The sequence below is a fragment of the Mytilus californianus genome, unplaced genomic scaffold, assembly GCF_021869535.1.
Source record: "Mytilus californianus isolate M0D057914Y unplaced genomic scaffold, xbMytCali1.0.p SCAF_13, whole genome shotgun sequence".
NCBI classification, from domain to species: domain Eukaryota; kingdom Metazoa; phylum Mollusca; class Bivalvia; order Mytilida; family Mytilidae; genus Mytilus; species Mytilus californianus.
This window is the reverse complement of record NW_026262615.1, coordinates 27630761-27651911: the sequence shown is the minus strand read 5'-3', so window position 1 is coordinate 27651911 and position 21151 is coordinate 27630761. Positions and strand designations below refer to the sequence as shown.

The window sequence follows — 21151 nt, the reverse complement described above, 5'->3', positions numbered from 1 at the left end:
TTGTCTCATTGGCACTCATACCACATCTTCTTATTTCTATGACCAACTCTTTCAATTTGTCTTTTAGTTTGGATTGGGCTAAACTTATGTTATGTGTAGAAAGGTCAAATGTGTTTATACTATTGCAAGATGAAAGAGTCTTAGATTGTATTATACTCTAACAGATCTGTTGATTTTTTTAGTAACCACATCTGATTTACTCCGCCCCTAGAGAAAGTAGTTTCACAATAACTTTGAAATACTGTTTGTCTGTTTGTCTGTTGGTCTTTTTTTGCCAAGGCATTGTCAGTTTATTTTCGACTTATGAGATTGAATGAGCCTCTGGTATTTTTTCGCCTCTCTTTTTTAAAGACCGGCTTTGATTGCTGATCAAATCCAAATCGTTGTTAATAATTTAGAAAGAGGTTTCGTTGAGCACTTGGAAAACCCAGCAATACAACGTTGTGTGTGAGGACACTTAGGGAGCTACCATTTGATTTTTATGGGGGGGCTAGGATGAAAAATTTTGTCCTGCATTTTTTTTTTATTGGTAATCTCTGTCCTGCCTTTTTATTTTTCACTATATTCGGTCCTGCCTTTTTTTATTATTTTATCCTGACTTTTTTACAAAAATTGTCATCCTGCCTTTTTTTTTTTGCTAAGTTGCTCATCCTGCCTTTTTTTTACTCAAAACTCATGTCCTGCCTTTTTTTCAAATTTCATCCTAGCCCCCCCCCATAAAAATCAAATGGTAGCTCCCTTATGCAATTTTGGGTATCAAATACAGTAAAGGAAGACCAGTTCTTCAGCTATGGTTGAAATTCCGGAGGAGTGTACCATGCCCTTTTTGACCTATAAATGGTTTAATAAAATATTTGTATTCGTACACAAATAAAATGACAAAAACTAAACTATTTATTTAAAAACTACCTCAAAGCCGAGTGGACGGATACTCCAAATAATTAGTTTTAAATAATATTAGTAATATATTTGACTGTTTTAAGTAACACATAACGCTTAACGAGCACATTTGTTGTAAAATGTTCACATATGTAGAAAAATATACACATATGTAGTAAAACTTTCATACATGTGAGATTCAGAATATGTACAAATTGATAAATATATCAGTCTGTCCATCATTGAGTTGTATATACAAGTTTTTGATTTAATTAAAACATCCTATATTTTAGTTAATTCATATGTGTTTCTCTAATCTTCCTTTTATTCACGATCTATACAATGCCTCCCTCTCTCTTTTCCTCCCCTCTTTTCTTTAAGGACAATTCTCCCATGCAATCTATCAACAAACAAACGATTAGAGGATTATGTTGATCACTTTTTTATAAACATTCAGAATAACTTTGCGCATATTGTTGAATCTACAAATTCTGAAAAAGAAAAGAAAAAGTATTAAATAATAAATATTTTTTGTGTATTCTTAGATTTAGATAGAGATGAATAAAACAAATCCAATTTTGATTTTTTGTCAACTTCGAAGCTAATGCCCATTTAAGGCTTGATCTCCTGTTAAATACCGTTTAGCAGTACATATCATTTATTTTAAGCTTTCCGACGCTAAAAATAGAATAATCTATTGAATATAGGTTTATTTTTATTCTAATAAAAAGAGGATTAATAACTCGATGGTATTTGAATCAAGTAAAACGCTTTATTACTCACATCCCGTGCGTGAAAATACTTAAGTATCAAATCCGAAAATCTATCAATATTTGTATATAAATGCACTATGTCAAATATGAGGTCAAACATGAATGCTATTTGGTTTCAAGTATACGAATAAGTAGAAATCGGACCTCCACCAAAAAAAAAAGAACAAATACAATTATACTAATGTTATTCAAGTCTGTGTTTTTGTTTGATAAACATCAATTCGCTAATTTATAGTTTAAAACAATACTTGACTTTTCCTGTTTCCTCTTTCTACACCGAAATAAAATTCTGTTCAGTTGGTACATGACAATGAACGGAGTTTGACAAACATTTTAGACAACAGTCTTCTGTTAATGTGAAATATCGTTTATTGGCCTCTGGATGTATTTTGGTAATTTATATCGTTGTGCGTCTGTCCTATTGGCGTATACCCCACCAGTCCTTTAATTGATAGTTAGGAATTTGCCGCACCTTCGTTCACTAAATATCCATTCAATTTAGTTTGGACTATCCTTTATATAATTGACTTGTATATATCGGGACCTTTCATAGCTGACTATACGGTATGATTGATTGAGTGGTGTTCAACGCCCACTTTCAGCACTGATGGCTATATCGTTTTTATAGATTGAGGAAGTCAGAGTGCCCAGAGAGAACCATCAACCTTCGGTTGGAAAAATGACAATCCTAGTCAATTACGATTGGAGTCGAGCGCACCTGTCGCGTGCCAGGTTAGAAATCACAACCTCAGGGTTAACAGGCTAGTGATACAGTAGACTCAGCCACTGAGTCCTATTGTCTCATTGACAATCATATCACATTTATTTTTTTTTTTATTTAAAAAGTAGTACCATTAAAATCAATTTGTTCATTTCCGTCCATGTCAGCATCATGTAGTATTTCGTCAATGTCTTCTACTGTTATCCCAGATTGCTTGGTACACAGAGCGGAGATAAGCTCTTGTCTGGTTAGGAAACCATCACCGTCATTGTCCAATAAACAAAATGCAGCTTTCATTCTCTCACGTTCTATATCAATTGTGACGTAATTCTCTCTCATCATTTCTACATACTCGTTAAAGTCTATGAATCCATCATCTTAAAATTTATACACAAATTATACAAATTAATGAAAAAAATAAGCGGAGTATGTTAAACCTCAAATGTATTTTGCGATTGTTTATGTCTATTGTTTGCTCTGTCATTGACGTATACCAGACAATTTCTTTTATTCTTATATACACTGTATATGTAAAATGGAAAATTCTTCTATGCTAATTATCAACAAACAGTATATGATGACAAAAACGATCAAAGACCTAGTTTAATCACTTTTTTTAATACTCAGAATCAGAATAACCTTTTGTAAATTGTAGAATCTACAAACTGCAATTTAGTATATTTGTCAGGTTTTCAATCAAGAACAAGAACAACAAGTAAAACTGTGAGCTACTGCTCACTGATGATACCCCGCCGAAATATTTCAGTAAACAGAAAGTTGTTGAGTGATGAATCTGAAAACGCATCACATGGTGTAACTTACTTATATAAACCCTGAAACCAAATTTCCGAAATCCTTGTCAAGTAGTTCCTGAGAAAAATGCGACGAAAATATTCATGGGACGGACGGATGGACTGACGGACTGACGGATGGACAGACGGAGGTAAAACAGTATATCCCCACTTTTTTTAAAGCGGGGGTATAAAAATCATAACAAAAGGCAATGATTGGAAAATACACTGACTTAATACATACTGTTTTTATCAGATGACTTAAACATTTCGTCAACTTCAGCATCCGTTGGATTCATTCCAAGTCGATAAGCTCCGAGAATTAACTCTCTTCTCGATACTCTCCCATCCTTATTGACATCAAGGTCGTTGAACGACTTCTTTATTTCTAAATGCAATTATTCAAATACATGTATTTCAAGTCAAATAACTGAAGGAACAGAGAGCCAAGAATTGTTCAATTAACTATCTGAGTCTCTCAAATTTTTACAAACTCTTTGATTACAGAAACAATGAAAAAAAAGATTGTACTGCTTAAACAATATGTGTTCCAAACTTTCAAGCTTCCGAATGCAACTAAATTAAGGTCTCATTTCATTTGTATAATAGGAAAACAAAGGATATGGGATATCCATCCATGAAACAAAATCAGTACATGCACAGCAAAAAAAAAATACACAAAAAGCAAAGGAACAGCACTTTTATTGCTGTTCTTCATCTCACGGGTATACATATACACGGATACCAATAAACAGTAGAACAGATGAAATAAAAGCCTGAAAATAATGTCATCGAATTCTAAGCGAATGTATCTCACCTCTGAAGTGTTCAGTTGTAATTCATTGAAGAACTAGAGGCTCTCAAGAGCCTGTGTCGCTCACCTGTATTTACTGATGCTTTGGAAATCATGTAAAATAAGGTTAAAATCATAATTAATAGTATTAGATATTAGATATTATAATGATATCTAAGATAATAACAAAAAACTGCAAAATTTTTGTAAAATTACTAACTCAGGGGCAGCAACCCAACAACGGGTTGTCGGATTCGTCTGAAAATTTCAGAGCAGATATATCTAAATCTGATGAACATTTATGCCACCTGTCAGATTTGCTCTAAATGCTTTATTTTCAGAGATATAAACCAAAAACTGCATTTTACCCCTATGTTCTATTTTTAACCAAGTCGGCCATGATGGTTGGAAGGCGGGGTCATCGGACAAATTTTTTAAACTAGATACCCTAATAATGATTATGGCCAAGTATGGTTAAATTTGTCTCAGTAGTTTCAGAGAAGAAGATTTTTGTAAAAGATTACAAAAATTTACAAAAAATTGTTAAAAATTGACTATTAAGGGCAATAACTCCTAAAGGGATCGACTGACAATTTTGGTCATGACAACTTATTTGTAGATCTTACATTGCTGAACATTATTGCTGTTTACAGTTTATCTCTATCTATACTAATATTCAAGATAATAACCAAAAACTGCAAAAATTTCTTTAAATTTACCAATTCAGGGGCAGCAACCCAACAACAGGTTGTCAGATTTGTCTGAAAATTTCAGGGCAGATAGATCTTGACCTGATAATCAGTTTTACCCTATGTCAGATTTACTCTAAATGCTTAGGTTTCAGAGATATAAGCCAACATCTACATTTTACCCCTATATGTTCTATTTTAGCCATGGCGGCCATCTTGGTTGGTTGTCGGGGTCATCGGACACATTTTTAAACTAGATACCCTAATGATGATTGTGGCCAAGTTTGGTTAAATTTGGCCCAGTGGTTTCAGAGGAGAAGATTTTTGTAAAAAGCTAACGACGACGGACGATGACGACGCCGACGACGACGGACGACGGACGCCAAATGATGAGAAAAGAGGGGTCCCAACTTTGTTTCGCATTGAAACACTTTCGTATCTTATTTTTAATATACTTACTTTTAATATACATACTACACTTTACATGAGGGAATGACAATGTTTTTGTTTTTGCAACATTTAAAACTTTTCCAAATGTGTCACTGAAAAATGTGTTCGTTTAAGTTTTACCGTGCCTTTTAAAACAAACATCTTTAATCATGTCAAATATTTATTCTTGTCATAAATTCCTTACCGTCAATTTGCTGCTGGGTGAGTCCTTTGACATCCTTTAAAGGCAACAGCATATACGATTCCTTTCTTCGAATACTCTTCTTCTTTTCGGCCATTTTATTGTATATTTTTACTTCATGAACTGAGCTTTGTCGTCTTGGTGTCCTATTTTTACTTCCTGGTCTACTCGATTGTTCTTTAAAATTTGTTATGCATTTATCTTTGGAATTTCTTTTTGTATACCGGTAATCATTGATAATTTCACTATAATCGTCTTCGTCCGACTGATTTTCGGATTTTACAGAAATATTATCACATGTATCTGACCTTTCAAGTCTAGCTGATTTTATTACCCTTAAAGCTGTTTTAGCTGCGTATATAATAGTCTGTTCGAAAGCTTCTTTTTCAAGAGGGTCTATTCCATCTAAGTCTATGCTCTTTCGTCGTACTTCTAATCTTGAATTAATATCCTGTATTAAGCTTTCTCCCCGTTTACTAGATTCAGTTATGGAATTTTCACGATCCTTTGAATATTCTTCAGCAGCCTTACTTGTTCTATTTTGATTACTTTTTGAAACCGAAAACTCAACTTCATGGGATGGTGCTGGATTTAACTATAAATGAAACAATAATGACGATTATAAAGCTAAAAATAACTATGTAATACTTGTTTTATCTTAAAAGTAACTGAGTGAGATTGTCTTTGCAGAATGATTGGTTGATTGTTAGTGCTTAACGCCACTTTTAGCACCATTGGCTATATCGTGACGGTCAGTTTTTATAAGGGAAGCAAGCTAGAGTGCCCTGTGAGAACCAGCAACTTTCGACATGAAAATTGACAATCCAGGTCAATTAAGACTGGAATTGAATGCACCTGCCACGTGTTGACTGTGAGTACTAAAATAGCAACGAAGAATTATGGTGAATTACTTATTTAGACAAAATCCCTTTTTAATTTTGTTACAAAACTTAATGCGAAGGAACAGTGTTTTATGTGCTGTTCTTCATCTCAAAGTCACAGATAGTCTTTCAAAACAGGACAAAGTCAACATAATGTTTTTATTTGGTCGTTTCCTATAATCCTCAATCTAAGTTTTCTGTTTCACCGTTCTGGTTATCTTTTTTTGTTTTCTTAGAGTAATTTTTTTTTGCCACTTTAATATTGTTTCCCATCTTACATCGTAGTATTAGATTACGTGTCAAATGTGATTGACGAAAAATATGCTTAGATTATCGAAGAGAAAGGAATGCAAATTAGAACAATTGACAATTACTTACCGAAGATGAAAAAATGCCAGTATGTGAACTGAGAACGATTGTTAAGGTGTTTGGATTTATTAACCTCTTCTATACAACTACATTATGCTTAATAAGCGGTAATAAACATTTCAATAATGGTCTCACCTGTGACATATTTCAAGGGTCCAACAGTTAATATATATTGTAATTATTTTATTCCATTCAATTTTCACAATAGCACTGGGCTACGAAATTTCCTATGATTGACGTTAATTGCAATTAACTTTATTTTATCAATTCATTGCTGTGATCACTTAAGGTTATACTATAATACATTAATCGTTTAATGTTAATCTACCAAAAGCCTCATTTTCTCTACTTAACCCCACTTGTTAAATACTTCAGATGGATTATATTTGATATACATGTACTTTGTATGAAGTCAGGATTAAACCGTACCAATCTACATATGGCAAAACAAGAATGAACTCCACTCAAAATGTAACATTTCAACTTTTGGCATGATCTTTTGATTACAGGAGATAAACACGACCATATCGAATCTACATATGGCAAAAAAAAGAATGAACTCCACTCAAAATTTTATATGTTTGGTCACATTTAGCCAAGTAGTTTCAGAGGAGAAGATACTTATAAAATTTGACGAACGACAACAGACAAGCAATGAAAAAAGCTCACTTGGCCTTTGTTCAGATGAGCTAAAAATTAAATATTGTTTACTGAAACCATAATAAGGTAATCAAATTCCATGGAATTCGTCATGATCATTGCATGTAACCTTTATCGTCTTTTATTGGCTCCAAAGCCTCAATTCATGTAAAGTAAGTAAGTAATTAATACTTTATTTTGATTCAGCATATTGACAAACATTTTAACAAAGCTTCGATGAGCTTTTAACTGAATATAAAACATATAAAATAACAAATAGAACAAAGCATGCAGCATGCAAATAAATATCTACGAAAACAGCACAATATTTACTGCTGACACTGAAAGCATATATGAAGCTCTAAGACAGACAAAAGGGAAAATAATTATAAACGTTTACATGTTAAATATGGTTAGTAAGTGATACAAAGTAAAACCATCTATTATTTTTGTAATAAATAAAAAGTAATTTAAATTGCAATGTTTTAAATTTCTATTTTAGTTTTGACTTTTAAAAACTTGATTGTTCGCTGGATATAATTCGAAGAAACTTCCATTTGTCTGACAGGACTTAAAACATGGAAAATGGCATATACAATTCGTAGTTTATAAATTGATTATTCGTTTATTTTTTAACAAATAAATAGCAATTTAACACCGTAATAACGTATTCAAATCTACAAAAAAAAAATCTAACTCTCTTGCATTTAAAGGATTACCCGCAATACAACAATGATCATTGGGGTATCTAGTTGAAAAAAAATAGTTCAATGACCCCATCAGTCAACCAACATGGCCAACATGGCTAAACCTATAACATAGCGGTAAAATGCAAGTTTGGTCTATTATTTTTGAAAAGCGCTATAAATAGAGAAAATCTGTCATCAGTAAAAATGTTCAGGATGTTGAGATATACCAATTGTCCAATTACATCAAAACTATCCGACGATATCTTATATATGACATTTAAAAGCTTTATTAAGATTCGGTACAGTTACAAACTAAAAATACATACGAGTTTTAACCGAATACATACAAACATATACAACAATATAAAATGCATAATCATGCAAGAAATCTAAATATAGAGAAGCACACAAAAAAGTAAGCACACCACAAGCATGGCAAAGAAAATTATAATTGTTAGAATAACTATAAAAAAGCAAAGTAATGTAAAATAAGCACAGTGAAATAAATGAAAGCTTATCTTCACGAAGAACAGCGATATTCCGAGCCATTCCAGGACTGTACAAGAGTCTTGAATTAAGAAAAACAAAATGTTCTCCGTCCTAAAATGGTCCGGAAGACTGTTCCATAGTGCAGCAGCAGCAAATTTAAAATTTTCTTACCGTAAGCAGTAGTTTTTACATGTGGAGTATCCAATATTTTAATATTTGGAAAAGTGATGAATTTTACCATTTTTTTTTATCTTGCAAACTATAATAGATAGAGAAACTTTATGAAGAAAAATGAGCAGCAAGACAAGATCTACAAATAAGTCAACATGGCCGAAATCGTCCAATGACTTTATAGTAGAGTTATTCCTCTTTAAAGACATGTTTTTACAATTCTGTTTTAGTTTTTGTTTAATATCTTATAAACTACAATGTATAAGAGGTAGATACAAACTGAAATCAGCAAAAATGACCACAAGACAAGATCATCAAGATAAAAGTTAAATGACCGAAATCGGCCTATGACTTCTAATTGGAGCTATCAGGTGCAGATCTCGGATTTCGAAAAAAAAAAAGGAGCAACTACCCACCCCACCCACCCACCCCCGGGCATCCGACCATTGGAGTGATACTTGTAAAAAGTCTATGTAGTTATCATATATAAAGCTCCATAAGGACACGAGCACCCTGGGCCATCCCTTCATCAGCCTCTAATTATTGCTTTTTAAGGACTAGTTTTATCTAACTTTAGTGTTTTAGTGTTTTGTATTATCTTGATAATAGACACTTTAAATGACAAAATGATCAGCAAATTAAGATCTATTAATCGTCAGTCGACTTCTTATTAGAGTTCTTGCTCTATAATAGCTATGTTTACCAATTTTTGCGTTTTTGCGTATTATTTTGATGACTATGAATAGCAGAAATGATCAGCATGACAAGATTGACAAACAAGTCAAATTTATTTTGGTAGACTCTTTATAGGAGGAATTGCCCTTTCAAGACGATTTGTTATACTTTTAAGTATTATGGGCAAAAACTAAGGTCGATAGATAGAGAGAAACTGTAAAAGAAAAAAATGGTCACCAAAACAAGATCAACAAAATGAGATTTTTGTTATGATTTCTATTCTAGTCCACAATGTCTACTGTTGATGATACACATAGACCTGCGTGCGCGACACAGGCTCTGTATAGCCTCTAGCTAACATTTCCAATCGGTGGACAAATATAATTTTTTGTTAATATTTTAACACAGAATTAAAATGAATTATTTCGGAAGCGCTTGTGATAGTCTGAACGAAAGACTGGTAGAAAAATTCTACTTTAAAATTTCTCAGTTCCAAGATGACATTTCTGCCTTCCAACTTTAAATTTCTCAATTCTACATTGTAAGTTGACATTTCTCTGTTCCACATTTGAAGTTAGCAATGTACAAGTGGAACTGAGAAATATAAAGTTGGAAGTGAAAAATGTCAACTTGGAACTGTGAAATGTAAACTTGGAACTGTGTAATGTAAACTTTGAACTGTGAAATGTTAACTTGGAACTAAGAGATGTCAACTTGGGATTGTGAAATGTCAATTTAGAAATGAGAGATGTCAACTTTGAAGTGAGAAATGTCAGCTCAGAACTAAGAAATGCCAACTTGGAATTGAAAAATGTCAAGTTGGAAGTGAGAAATGTCCAGTTTTAAATGAGAAAGGTTAACAACAGATTGTCCCTACCGATCTTTCGAAAGTTCCTGTTCCCCAAAAATATCAGATTTACTTTCTACATAGTTTTTTTGTCTCACTGAAAAATCCAAACTGCATTTAAATTGCTAGTTGCTGTCGAAAGTAGCACCGATAGTTTATTATGTTACTGAACTGATTTACAGTGGTTACATATGGTATCTGATATTGATCCAGCTTTGAAGCTCTAAATGTTTCGGAGAACCTCAGACATAATAGTCCCAGCATAACACTTCCAGATAGAACATAATATTTGCAAGATTAGAAATATATATGTCTATATTGATATAAGATTTCAAATGGACAGGTCAACACTGAAATCGTCATTGTGAAGCTGAAATTACGACATTAGACAATGAGTCAACAGATAAGGTTGTATTGTTCTCGTTTTTGCAAGAGAGGTTGATGCATATCTTTTTTAAATATTTTTCGAATGATCCCATTTGTTTGTAGTTTTTGACCTATTATCATGAGTTGCACTTCGCTGCTGATCTTAGATACACATCCGGTGGTAGTGGTGGTGGCTGGTATTGGGTTTTAAGACTTTCAATTAAAAAAACGGAAAGGAGGAATTATTTAGAAATAAGAAGATGTGGAATGAGTGCCAATGTGTAAAAAGTAAACAATTATAGGTCAAAGTACTGCCTTAAACACGGAGCGTTGGCTTTTTTGAATGTCTTTGTTGAATTGATTGATGTGTTCATTGTAAGTTAATATTTACAAAATATTGGCTAAATAATGAATGCCCGTTTTAGTTTGTGGAAGAAGCCGGAGCATACGGCGAGAACAACTGACCTTCGACAGAAACGCTAGGAATCCAAGTCAACTAAGTACAGAGTCGAATGATCATACCAAGAGAGAGGTTTGACCTATTTTTTGACAGGCTAGTGATTCACAGTCTACCAACCTTCCAGAACCTTCTTATTTGTATTTAAAAGTGTTTATTTGTGCTAGTCCTGATAGTGAACGAAATATTTTAATCTGGAAGCTAAACAAGACACACACAATCAATATATCGGTGCCATAGCACGAGCTTATAGGAACATTTTGATGTCAAGTTTAGATAAAGTGCACTCGCCTGATTTACTGCCAATTAATTTTATGTTGAAAGTCTTAAAGGTAGAGGTTTTACAAAAAGTATCACATAAACTTAACATTTCTAAAGATCCATGAAAATGAGGTCAAGGTCAAATGAAACCTGCCAGACAGACATGTACATCTTACAACTATTCCGTACAAAAAATATAGCTGACCTATTGCTATTAGTATTTGAAAACACAAAAACACACAAACTTAACATTGACCAATGAATCATGAAAATTAGGTCAATGTTAGATGATACTGGCTAGACTGACATGTACACCTTGCAACCATTCCATACACCAAATATAGTTGATCTATTACATTAGATACATATTAGATGCCTCATATCATACAACTTACAACTGAAAATTTACAGAGGATCGTTTGAGAACAAACCTTTACGTCAAAAGAGATATTTAAGTTTTCCAATTATGGACTTTCCATTGCTATGTAGCATCATTCCAGCAACTCCTGAATATGGAGTATATATCTCCCAGTTGATAGGATATTCCAGAGCTTGCATTACACATCATCTTTCATTAAAAGGATATTTCTGCTTACAAGGAAGCTATATTACCAATAGTGCCAAGTGGTGAAGTTTAAGTCATCACTTCGGAAATTTTACTGATGCCATCACGAGTTGGTTGACTGGTATGAAATATCTGTTTCACAGATGACGAAAGATGTGTTCAAATTGTTGTAACATCAATCAAGTCATCTTTTCCTCGAATGTTACATCACCGAATTAGACTTATCACCAGGTTTTTACTAACATGAACTGTACCACTGGTCTGTTTATCCTTCCGGAGTACCTGGGATCAACCCTGATTTTGGTTGAGTTCGTGTTGCTCAGTCTTTAGTTTTCTATGTTTTGTTTTAACGACTGTAGTTTGTATTTTTGATATATTTTGATTTGGTTTTTTTTCATGTCATTGTCAGTTTTTTTCTTCAACGTATGAGTTTGAATATCCCTTTGGTATCTTTCGCAACTCTATATCATGATGAACAGAAGTAATGCAGACATGTTCAGTAAGTACACTTGTAAAGTAGACAAAATGTGAATGACAACAATCTGAATACTAGTAGCTTAAAATCTACACCAGATACCAGTGTATACAAATGTATTGAAAGATGCACTTTAGGACATACGTAAATTTCTGTTCGAAAGGATATGTGGTAGCGCAGTATACAGAGTAGAAACATTATCATAAATGTCGAGGAGACTAATCACCTACCAAGCAATGTATCTAATAAAAGATGTCAAAGGAATTTTTAACACTCTATAAACATTAAATTCTGCTATTAACTATAATGCTGGTTACAATATTTATAAACTAATTTATTAACTGTTGTAAAAGTTTTTTTTCAAAATCACCAAAATATTTGTACTGTTAGTCAAACAATACCTGGCGCAGATATAAAATAAACGGGGAATGTGTCCATGGGATACAGATGATGCCCCTGGTTGCATATATAACGTAATAAAGGGACATTACTCTAGAACGGTAAAAGTGACACCATCAAAATTCAAACTTGATCTGTGTTTTGTGGTTTTAGCATTGTGTATAAGATTCATAACATTTGGTTGAAGCAAACTTAAGTTAGAGAACGGAAACGCAATTTTTCCATTTGTAAAGGGCATAAATCTAGAAAGGTAAAAGTGACGCCCCCAGTTTAAAACTTGATCTGTGTTTTGTGAAAATGAGCAATGTGTATAAGTTTCAAAACATTTGGTTGAGGCAAACTAAAGTTAAAGAAAGGAAACCAATTTCGGGACGTACAGACGTACAAAAGTACAAAAGTATGGACGTACGGACGGACTCACAGACGGACAAGGGTAAAACTTACTGCCCCCTCCGCTACAGCGGAGGCATAAAACAACTTATGAATTGTCAAATGTTCTTCTCGTTATCTTTCCACCAAAGTGTTTTGTTTTAGATATAGCTATTTAACATTTCAGTTTCAAAGGAGATGATTTTTTAAAAAGTTAACAGTCGACTGACACCAAGTCATAGCAAAAGCTCACACTGGCCATTCGGGCCAGGTGAGCTCAAAAGGGGGAAGTCCAAGAATATGAGGTAATTAACATGATTAAGGACAATGGACATATAACAGACAGAAACTTTGTATTCTAAGGTATCTGTATACAGGTCTAAAGCTTTCAGATCTCCTACCTACTGTAATGTAAATCTTTAAAAAAAATAGTTTAGTTTCAATTTACAATATGGCTCCTGTATTAGCATTCCTATATCTCACATTCGTAGACTTTCTGAATTGGCTCGAAAGGAATAAACCATGTAAATAAAGTACTTATAGGCGGTATTCAAATGGTACTAGTTGTTTTTACGGCAGGTGATGAGGACCTATACATATTACTCTTTGTGCATTATCATAATTTCAAATTTTAATTACTGTCACCAAAGAACCAGTTGACAGAAGAACTGAAGTTTTATGTGTTAGATAAGAATTTGTTTCAGTCCGTGTGAAAATAATTTGTTTTTTAACAAACAAAAAAGAATTAAACTTCATTTTCAAAGATGAATTAGTAAAAAAATTAAGAAAGTAAAATAATGGTAACCAATATCTGTCCTTTTTACATTCTGATTACAAAAGAATGACACATGATTCTAATCATTTTCTACTCCTGAATTGTTCCCAGTAATTGTCACAAACCAGCTAATGTAAACTGTTTTCAAACAAAAATCAATCTGCAATAGGCAAAAACAAGAATATGTGTTCATATAACACCCTGTCCAGCAAGATTATCATATTTCAATATTCAGTGAACTGTGAAATCAGGGTTAAAACCCTTATTTTGATTTAATAATATTGGAATGTTAACTTCATCATGATCATGTGTAACTAGCTTCAACCAGATTTTATCATGACATGGGAAAGATTCACAGATAAAAAAAAATAATGCTCCTCAACTACAATGGTGGGGCATAACAAATTTAAAGACAATTGATTGATTGGTGTTAAATGCCACTTTCATTACCATTTTTCTATTTTGTGGCAGTCAATCTTTATTGGTGGAGAAAGACAGAGTTCCCAGAGAGAACCACCGACCTTCGGCAGGAAAAAATGACAATCCTAGTCAATAATGATTGGAGCTGAGCGCAACTGCCAAGTGCAGAATTGGAAATCACTACCTCAGTGTTGAGAGGCTAGTGATACAGTAGTTCAACTACTTAGACATCTTGGCCACTGAGGCCCAGTGGGGCATAACATATTTAAAAACAAATTCTTACCCTATTTACAAGGAACCTAGCTGCTTTATCTATATTTATATTTTCTTTAGCTGATGTCTCAAACCATCCAACAAAGCCATTTTCTTTACAAAAATCATCCATCTGAGAGACATTGTTTACTGTTCCTTCCTTGGCTTGATCACACTGAAAAATAGAAATTATACTTTAATGGAAGAGGGTAAAATACTTGTTTTATCAAATGCCTTTCCAGTGGCGTAGCTACACTTCTAATGATGTGCACTCAGAAGATACCGAGCGTAGCGAGGCAAAACAAAAATTTTGACCCTTTTTTGCAGAAAATGAATCTTTTTTCGATCTAAGATGGTTAATTTTGAAGTAAGTGAAGTATGCACAGTTGAGAGTTTTGCTATATATCAAATCAAAGACCTAAAACTGACTAAAAAAATCTAAAAACTTTGCAATGCTCCCCAATTTATTATTCTTCAGAGAAAGAAAGGGCTAGAGAACTGGATCATCTCATGACATATATAAGTTAACATACGAAAACAAAGCAATTCAAACAATCAATTTTTAATTTTGTGATATAGGAATGTGACCTTCGTATGTAAGACTGAAGTTATCAACCGAGGTCCTTTAGGAGAGTAACATTTTCCTTTGCCTAGCATTGTTAAACGTGTCAATAACTTCTTTAGTGTCAATGTCAAAATCAGAATGAACGTGCAGCAGTGCAAGTTAAGAAAGTCTTTCTTGTTCCATGGTCGATCTCAGATACGTTTTTACGCGTTTCAGAGCGCTGAAAGAGCGTTCAGCAGTAGCGGTTGAGGGTGGTATGGTGAGAAGTATTTGCAGAATACAGAATATATTTGGGTAAAGTTCTTTCGGCGTCATCTCCAATGTTGCACAGTGTTGGTCTGGTTTCTTAGATGGATAAATATCCCATCTCGCAACCCACCTTTTAATTTCGAGAAGAAACTGATCTTTTGGTTGAAGATCGGACTCGTAGGCGCGAAATATGCGAATTTGATGGTCCCGATTCAAACTTTTGAGATTGTATGGAAGAAGCATCTGGGCAAGAAAACGTTCTTCCGAATTGACAAGACGATCTCGTAGTTCGTTTAGTAGATGGTCTAAAAATTGTATATACAGTGTGACGCCCCAATAATCCTGGATACTGACAACAGCGGGATTTGCCCGATTACGTTGACGACCGGTAGTTCTTGGTTTCTATATATATATATAGTAACAGTCAATCGCACTCTTTCTTTTTTTTGACTGTTATGATTTTTTAATAATGATTTTTTTTTGGGCCATTTTGTTTGTGCACACAAGTGCATTGTTGCGTCAATGGTAGCTACGCCACTGCTTTCTCATAGATAAGCATCATAGCTTGTTGAAAAACAAAGTTATCATACATGTTCATGGCAGTCTTAAAAAAATAAAATAATTAGTAAAATAACAGTAACATCATGGTTGCATAAGTCTAGTTTGAATCTTTATGGATTTTTAGTAAGTGAAAAAGTGTTTTGTTCAATTCTAAGCATAGCTAAAGTCTTGAACAAGTTTCTACATAAAATCAGTACTCCAAAAGGGCCTTAACATCATAATTGTGGTCACACACATTACACTTCACATGATTTTAAGGTGTATGTGGGGTCTTAATTAAAATCCATAGAATTTTTTAATAATTTGTCAAAATGTAGTTTTTATCATGCTTTTTTCAAAAATATAATAAAAAGTATGGGTCACCGGACTATTTTTCACGCTACAGGTTGTGAAAAATTGTCCGATTTTGTATAGATTGTGCATGGAAAATCCAACTTTGTGTGATAAAAAGAAAACTACACCATAGAATTTTAAGATAAAATGTGAGAAGATAGCTCTTATAACATGCTTTCATTAAAGAAAAGAAAAAATGGGGTCACCGGACTTGTTTTCTTGCTACATATTAAAATAGGCTAATTCATAACACATTCTATTATAAAAATTATTTTATCTGAGTTATCTCCCCTTATGTGGCAAAGTTGAAAAAAAAAATGAATCAAACAAAAGTATTGTGTGTTTTTAGAAAAAAACAGCCGTAAATATGATAAAACACATAATTTTCCATATTAACTTGAAAAGTCTTACACATGAATTATATACTACTCTCAAAATTTGCACATATCATTAAAGATCTAGACCAATTGGTATCTGCTACTTCAAAATCCAAGATGGAGGAAGACATCCCATCTTAAAGGTAACAATAACTGATAGTAATATGATTATTCTCTTTGAAAACATATTACATATATATAATGCCTACCGATTTGATTCATTCAGGAGATTGTAATTAAGTGGTTGTAGTTTGTTGCTGTATAACACATTTGTTTTTCATATATTGTTTTGTACATAGTTTAGTCTGTTAATTTTGGGTAAATTGTTTTTCATGTGTCATTTTTGGACCTTTCATACCTTTGTATGTGTTAGGGATTTTGCTAATATGTGAAGGCTGTATAGTGACCTATAGTTGCTAGCTTATTAAACATTTGGAATCTGGTGGAGTGTTATATCTTACCTAGATGTTGATGAAGGGGAGCCTCTCAGGGACAACCCCACCCCTTTATGGACCTTTATATATCATTTATATGATAAATGCATAAACTATATTAGATGATATATTATACTAGTATCACTTCGAATGTTGGCTTGCCATCCCCCCCCCTTTTTTTTCAAAACCTGGATCTGCACCTAATACCACATCTTCTTACCTTAATAAGGGACATAACTTACTTTATTTGCCAATAAAACACAAGGTACAGGTGTTGAATCTGGTAGTGTTACTTTACTATCTAAATCTGCTTTCCATTTAGTGACAGCTTCAAATGTTGATGGTTTTGTTACATCAAAAACTATAAAACATCCATAAGCTCCATTGTAATAAACACGAGTCATGTTACCAAATCGTTCTTGACCTAGAAATAGAGCCAACAAAAATGTCAATATTTCAATTGTTTTAAAAGACAAGAGTTCTGTAACAAAATCCTTAACAGAGTATTGCAGTATTGACAACTTTCATACCAGATTTGTCCTTGCATGAGCAACTGAAAGGAAGCCACATGTAGGATAGGAAATCCTTGCTTACCCTTCCGGGGCACATGAGTTTGCCCATGGCTTTTGGTGTGGTTCATGTTGCTCAATCTTTAGTTTTCTATGCAGTGTTGTGGATCATTCATCTTTTCATTGTTTTTTTTCGTTTATTCACATGATGTTGTAATTTTTCTTTGACTTATGAATTTTGAAAGTCCCCTTGTTATCTTCAGCCTCTTTCTTTTCATAATATTTTTTTCTAAGAAAAATAATAAACATTTGAGCAAAAACCTATATACTGATTACCCTTTTTACTGTTTTCACTAATTATCTGACCCTGTTGTCCAATCAACTTCAAATGTTTTAATACCATTTATTCTTTACTAAGAAGTAAATAAAAGTAAAAGTTAAGTGTATATGTATGGTATGACTTTTTCTGTGTTGACATGATTTATCATTGATATGTCAGAAATATAGACTAACTTACATTTGTAATTACACATGTTAATACAACTTTGAATTTTTCGAAATAATATGAATTTTATACCCTTGGAATAGATCTGACCCCTGGAATTGATTACCTTATCTGTATTTGGCAAAACCTTTCCAAATTTGGGATCCTCAATGCTCTGTAACTCATACTTTTTTGTCCTTTTTAACTTTTTTGATTCCAGCGTCACTGATTAATCTTTTGTGGACAAAATGAAGTAGCTGCTTTCATCTCCAGGGGCCACTTTGATCCTTATGTGGTAGGGGTGAGCATCAAGTAACCCACCCTTTTCAAATATTTTTTTAAAATAATAAAATCTTATATTTTTTTACAAAAAAACCTAAATGTATATTGCACTATTTCATGGAGAGTAAAAAACAGATTTTCATAAATACCTGCATGCATTTATGACAGTGGTTTTAATTGCATCCTTTAAAATACTTAACATTTTAGATACATTGTTCTAATCTTCCTGAAAATATAAAATCTGTGCACAGAGCCACAGATAATTTTACCGTTTTCTGATGAGTATTATACGCACTTTAAAAGGGGATGCACATCATACACAAAAGCAGACTGTACTATACTATATATTAATCGCAAACCTGCAATATCCCATAACTGTAACCTCACGACTGTATCATCATCCCAATTCATTACCTTTAACGCAAAATCTACACCTATCTATGGTCACAGTTAGGGAATGCAATGTATCATATAAAATCAGTATTAACCTGATTTACTGATGCCGTTTAAAATCATTCCTAGTGGTGATTTGTCACAGAGGATGCAGGTGAATGAATTAAGATGATTCACTATAAAATACTTCTCTATTATATATTGGATGGCAATGATGTAAACTGAGAAATTTTAGCTAGGGTTTTATTTCAGATAATTTACCGATTAAGATAAAATTGTGAAAATTTCCTTTCAGGTAAGAATGATAAAACCAAAAGCAAAACAAACAGATAATTATTACCTTGCAAACAGGCCTTTTAAAAAACTCAGAATTCCAAATGTTTTAGACGTTTTTTATTCTTGCATAAATTACGGCAGTTTTCATGTTTTTACAAAAATAAGAACTCACATTTTAAACTTTGATAGTTATCTGTATGCAGCATCTTCTAAAATCACCAAGTCAGGAATATGACAGTTGTTTTCCATTTGTATGATCAGGTTAATGCATTTGAGCTTTTAATTTTGCCATTTGATAAGGGACTTTCTGTTTTGAATTTTCCTTGGAGTTCTGTAGTTTTGGTATTTTACTTTTTATAAGTCTTCTCACATGTTTGTCGGTAGTTCAGCAATCACAATGATTGTTCCCCTAAAAATAACTTATAGTTAAATAAAATTGATAATGGAAACAGGGAAAGTATCAAAGAGACAAGATCCCGACCAAAGAGCAGAAAACAGCCGACAAGTATGTTAATATAAGGATACTGTAGCTCTGTATTGTTCAGAGAATAAGTTATGAGCACAACGGTTCTTGATGCTGGTTTTCCCTGTACCAATATCCCCGATCACTAGAAACTTGTATAAGAGCTCTCTTTTCTCCACTGTAGCTGCCTGCAATAAAATCATTCCACTAATATTTCAAATTATCATCAAAATTTACTAAAACCTAAAAAATGTACAGTAACAAAATGTTAAAATTGATACTGTAAATTCATCTATTTTCTTTTGAACCAATTTTTATGAATTCAGGAAACTTGATTTCGTGGTTTCAGGAATTCCACAGGCAGGTTTAGGGGAGACCAAGGGGACCCTACCCCTTTTGGAGCTACACATAAGGTTAATGCATAGACTTTTTACATGTCCACTTCCAAATGTTGCCTAGTTTGGGAGAAGCCCAGCTTCAGCTAGCTGAAATATTGGAAATATGATACATGTAAATATCAACCCTAACCCTTACCCTATCATGCCTTCAAAACCATATCATAATCACATTTATCAGTCAGCTGAGACGGTCAGCAGAAGTTTTACAAGAATTGAACATAAAAATATATTAATTGATACTTAAATATAGGTGTCAAGAGAAATATGTTTATATTTAAAGTGGCAGTCACATGATGTACTGTCAGTATAGCTCAAGAGTTAATTCCTGCATCTTGGAGGTATTGATTACACAAACAAGACAAAAAAACATTGTGTACATAAATGTGTCAATCATGTTTGTCAATTTAATACTGTTCACATATTTTATATACATTGTGTAATTATTATTGTACATATACATGTACATCAACATTGTGTAATTATTATTATACACATACTTCAACATTGTTTAATTATTATTGCACAGATACATCAACATTGTGTAATTATTATTTTACATATACATGTACATCAACATTGTGTAATTATTATTGTACATATACTTCAACATTGTGTAATTATTATTGTACATCATGATTCTATAGTTATTCACAGGTCAAATATATTCATAACCAGTACAGAAAGATAAATGTCTTAGCTCAGGTCAAACTAAAAAATATTTGTGTTTCTATTTCCTTACCTAGTCTCATTGTTATGGCTCAAAAAGTCTATGTAAAGTTTTCTTTTAAATATCTCAAGTTATACTTCCCCCGATTTATGAATTTTCACAATAGTATGTTGTAAATTATAAATAAATGAAATTTAAAGGTCAAAGTATAGGACAACGTGTTAGCCCTATTAAATGTTTGTATACAGCTAGATGATAATTTTAAATTTCAAATTAGAATTATGATAGTCCCTCGACTGTGAGGTATAGACACTAGTTTTATAGAACTCATACCTCTTTTAGTTTTATTTTTTAAAGAAAGGAAAGGGGTCTGTTTTTAGTGAATATGGAGGCTGTGCATGAAGTTCTAGATTTTGACAGTTTTAATATATTGATTATTCTTACCATTACAATCACATATATCGTATAATGTTTATGAGTGTATATATTGTTTTAAATTCCTTAATTAAGACATTTCTTTCCACTGTATAAGACAATTAACTCGTCTTCTGTTGATATGTCTGTCACATGACTTGCATACGAAATAGTTCGTAATCTCTTTGATAATTATATGGATTGCTAGCATAAGTCTAGAGAGTTAACTTATTTCCCGCGTTTATACTAATACCAAAAGTAATATTTTTTGAGAGCGCATCCGAATGGCCTTAGGATAATAAAATTGTGTTTCTTTTTTTTTAAAGATCTTTTTTTTTAAACTATATCATAGTCTTTTACAGTCGTGCGT

The 21151-nt window shown here is 32.8% G+C and overlaps 1 protein-coding gene across 2 annotated transcripts; it reads right to left on the bottom strand.

Moving 5' to 3' along the window:
* Positions 1-881: 881 nt before the first annotated feature.
* Positions 882-20957, bottom strand: LOC127723460 (uncharacterized). Of its 2 annotated transcripts, XM_052230105.1 has the most exons (9): positions 20812-20957; positions 19365-19490; positions 18530-18608; positions 17138-17319; positions 14408-14551; positions 5281-5872; positions 3409-3552; positions 2505-2750; positions 882-1370 (listed from the first exon to the last, which is right to left on the bottom strand). In XM_052230105.1, exons 1-9 carry the CDS (start codon positions 20812-20814, stop codon positions 1333-1335), a joined length of 1554 nt encoding a protein of 517 aa, XP_052086065.1. In that variant the 5' UTR covers positions 20815-20957; the 3' UTR covers positions 882-1332. The 2 variants fall into 2 exon arrangements, with proteins under 2 accessions (XP_052086065.1, XP_052086066.1); XM_052230106.1 differs by lacking the exon at positions 2505-2750.
* Between the last annotated feature and the right edge of the window lie 194 nt (positions 20958-21151).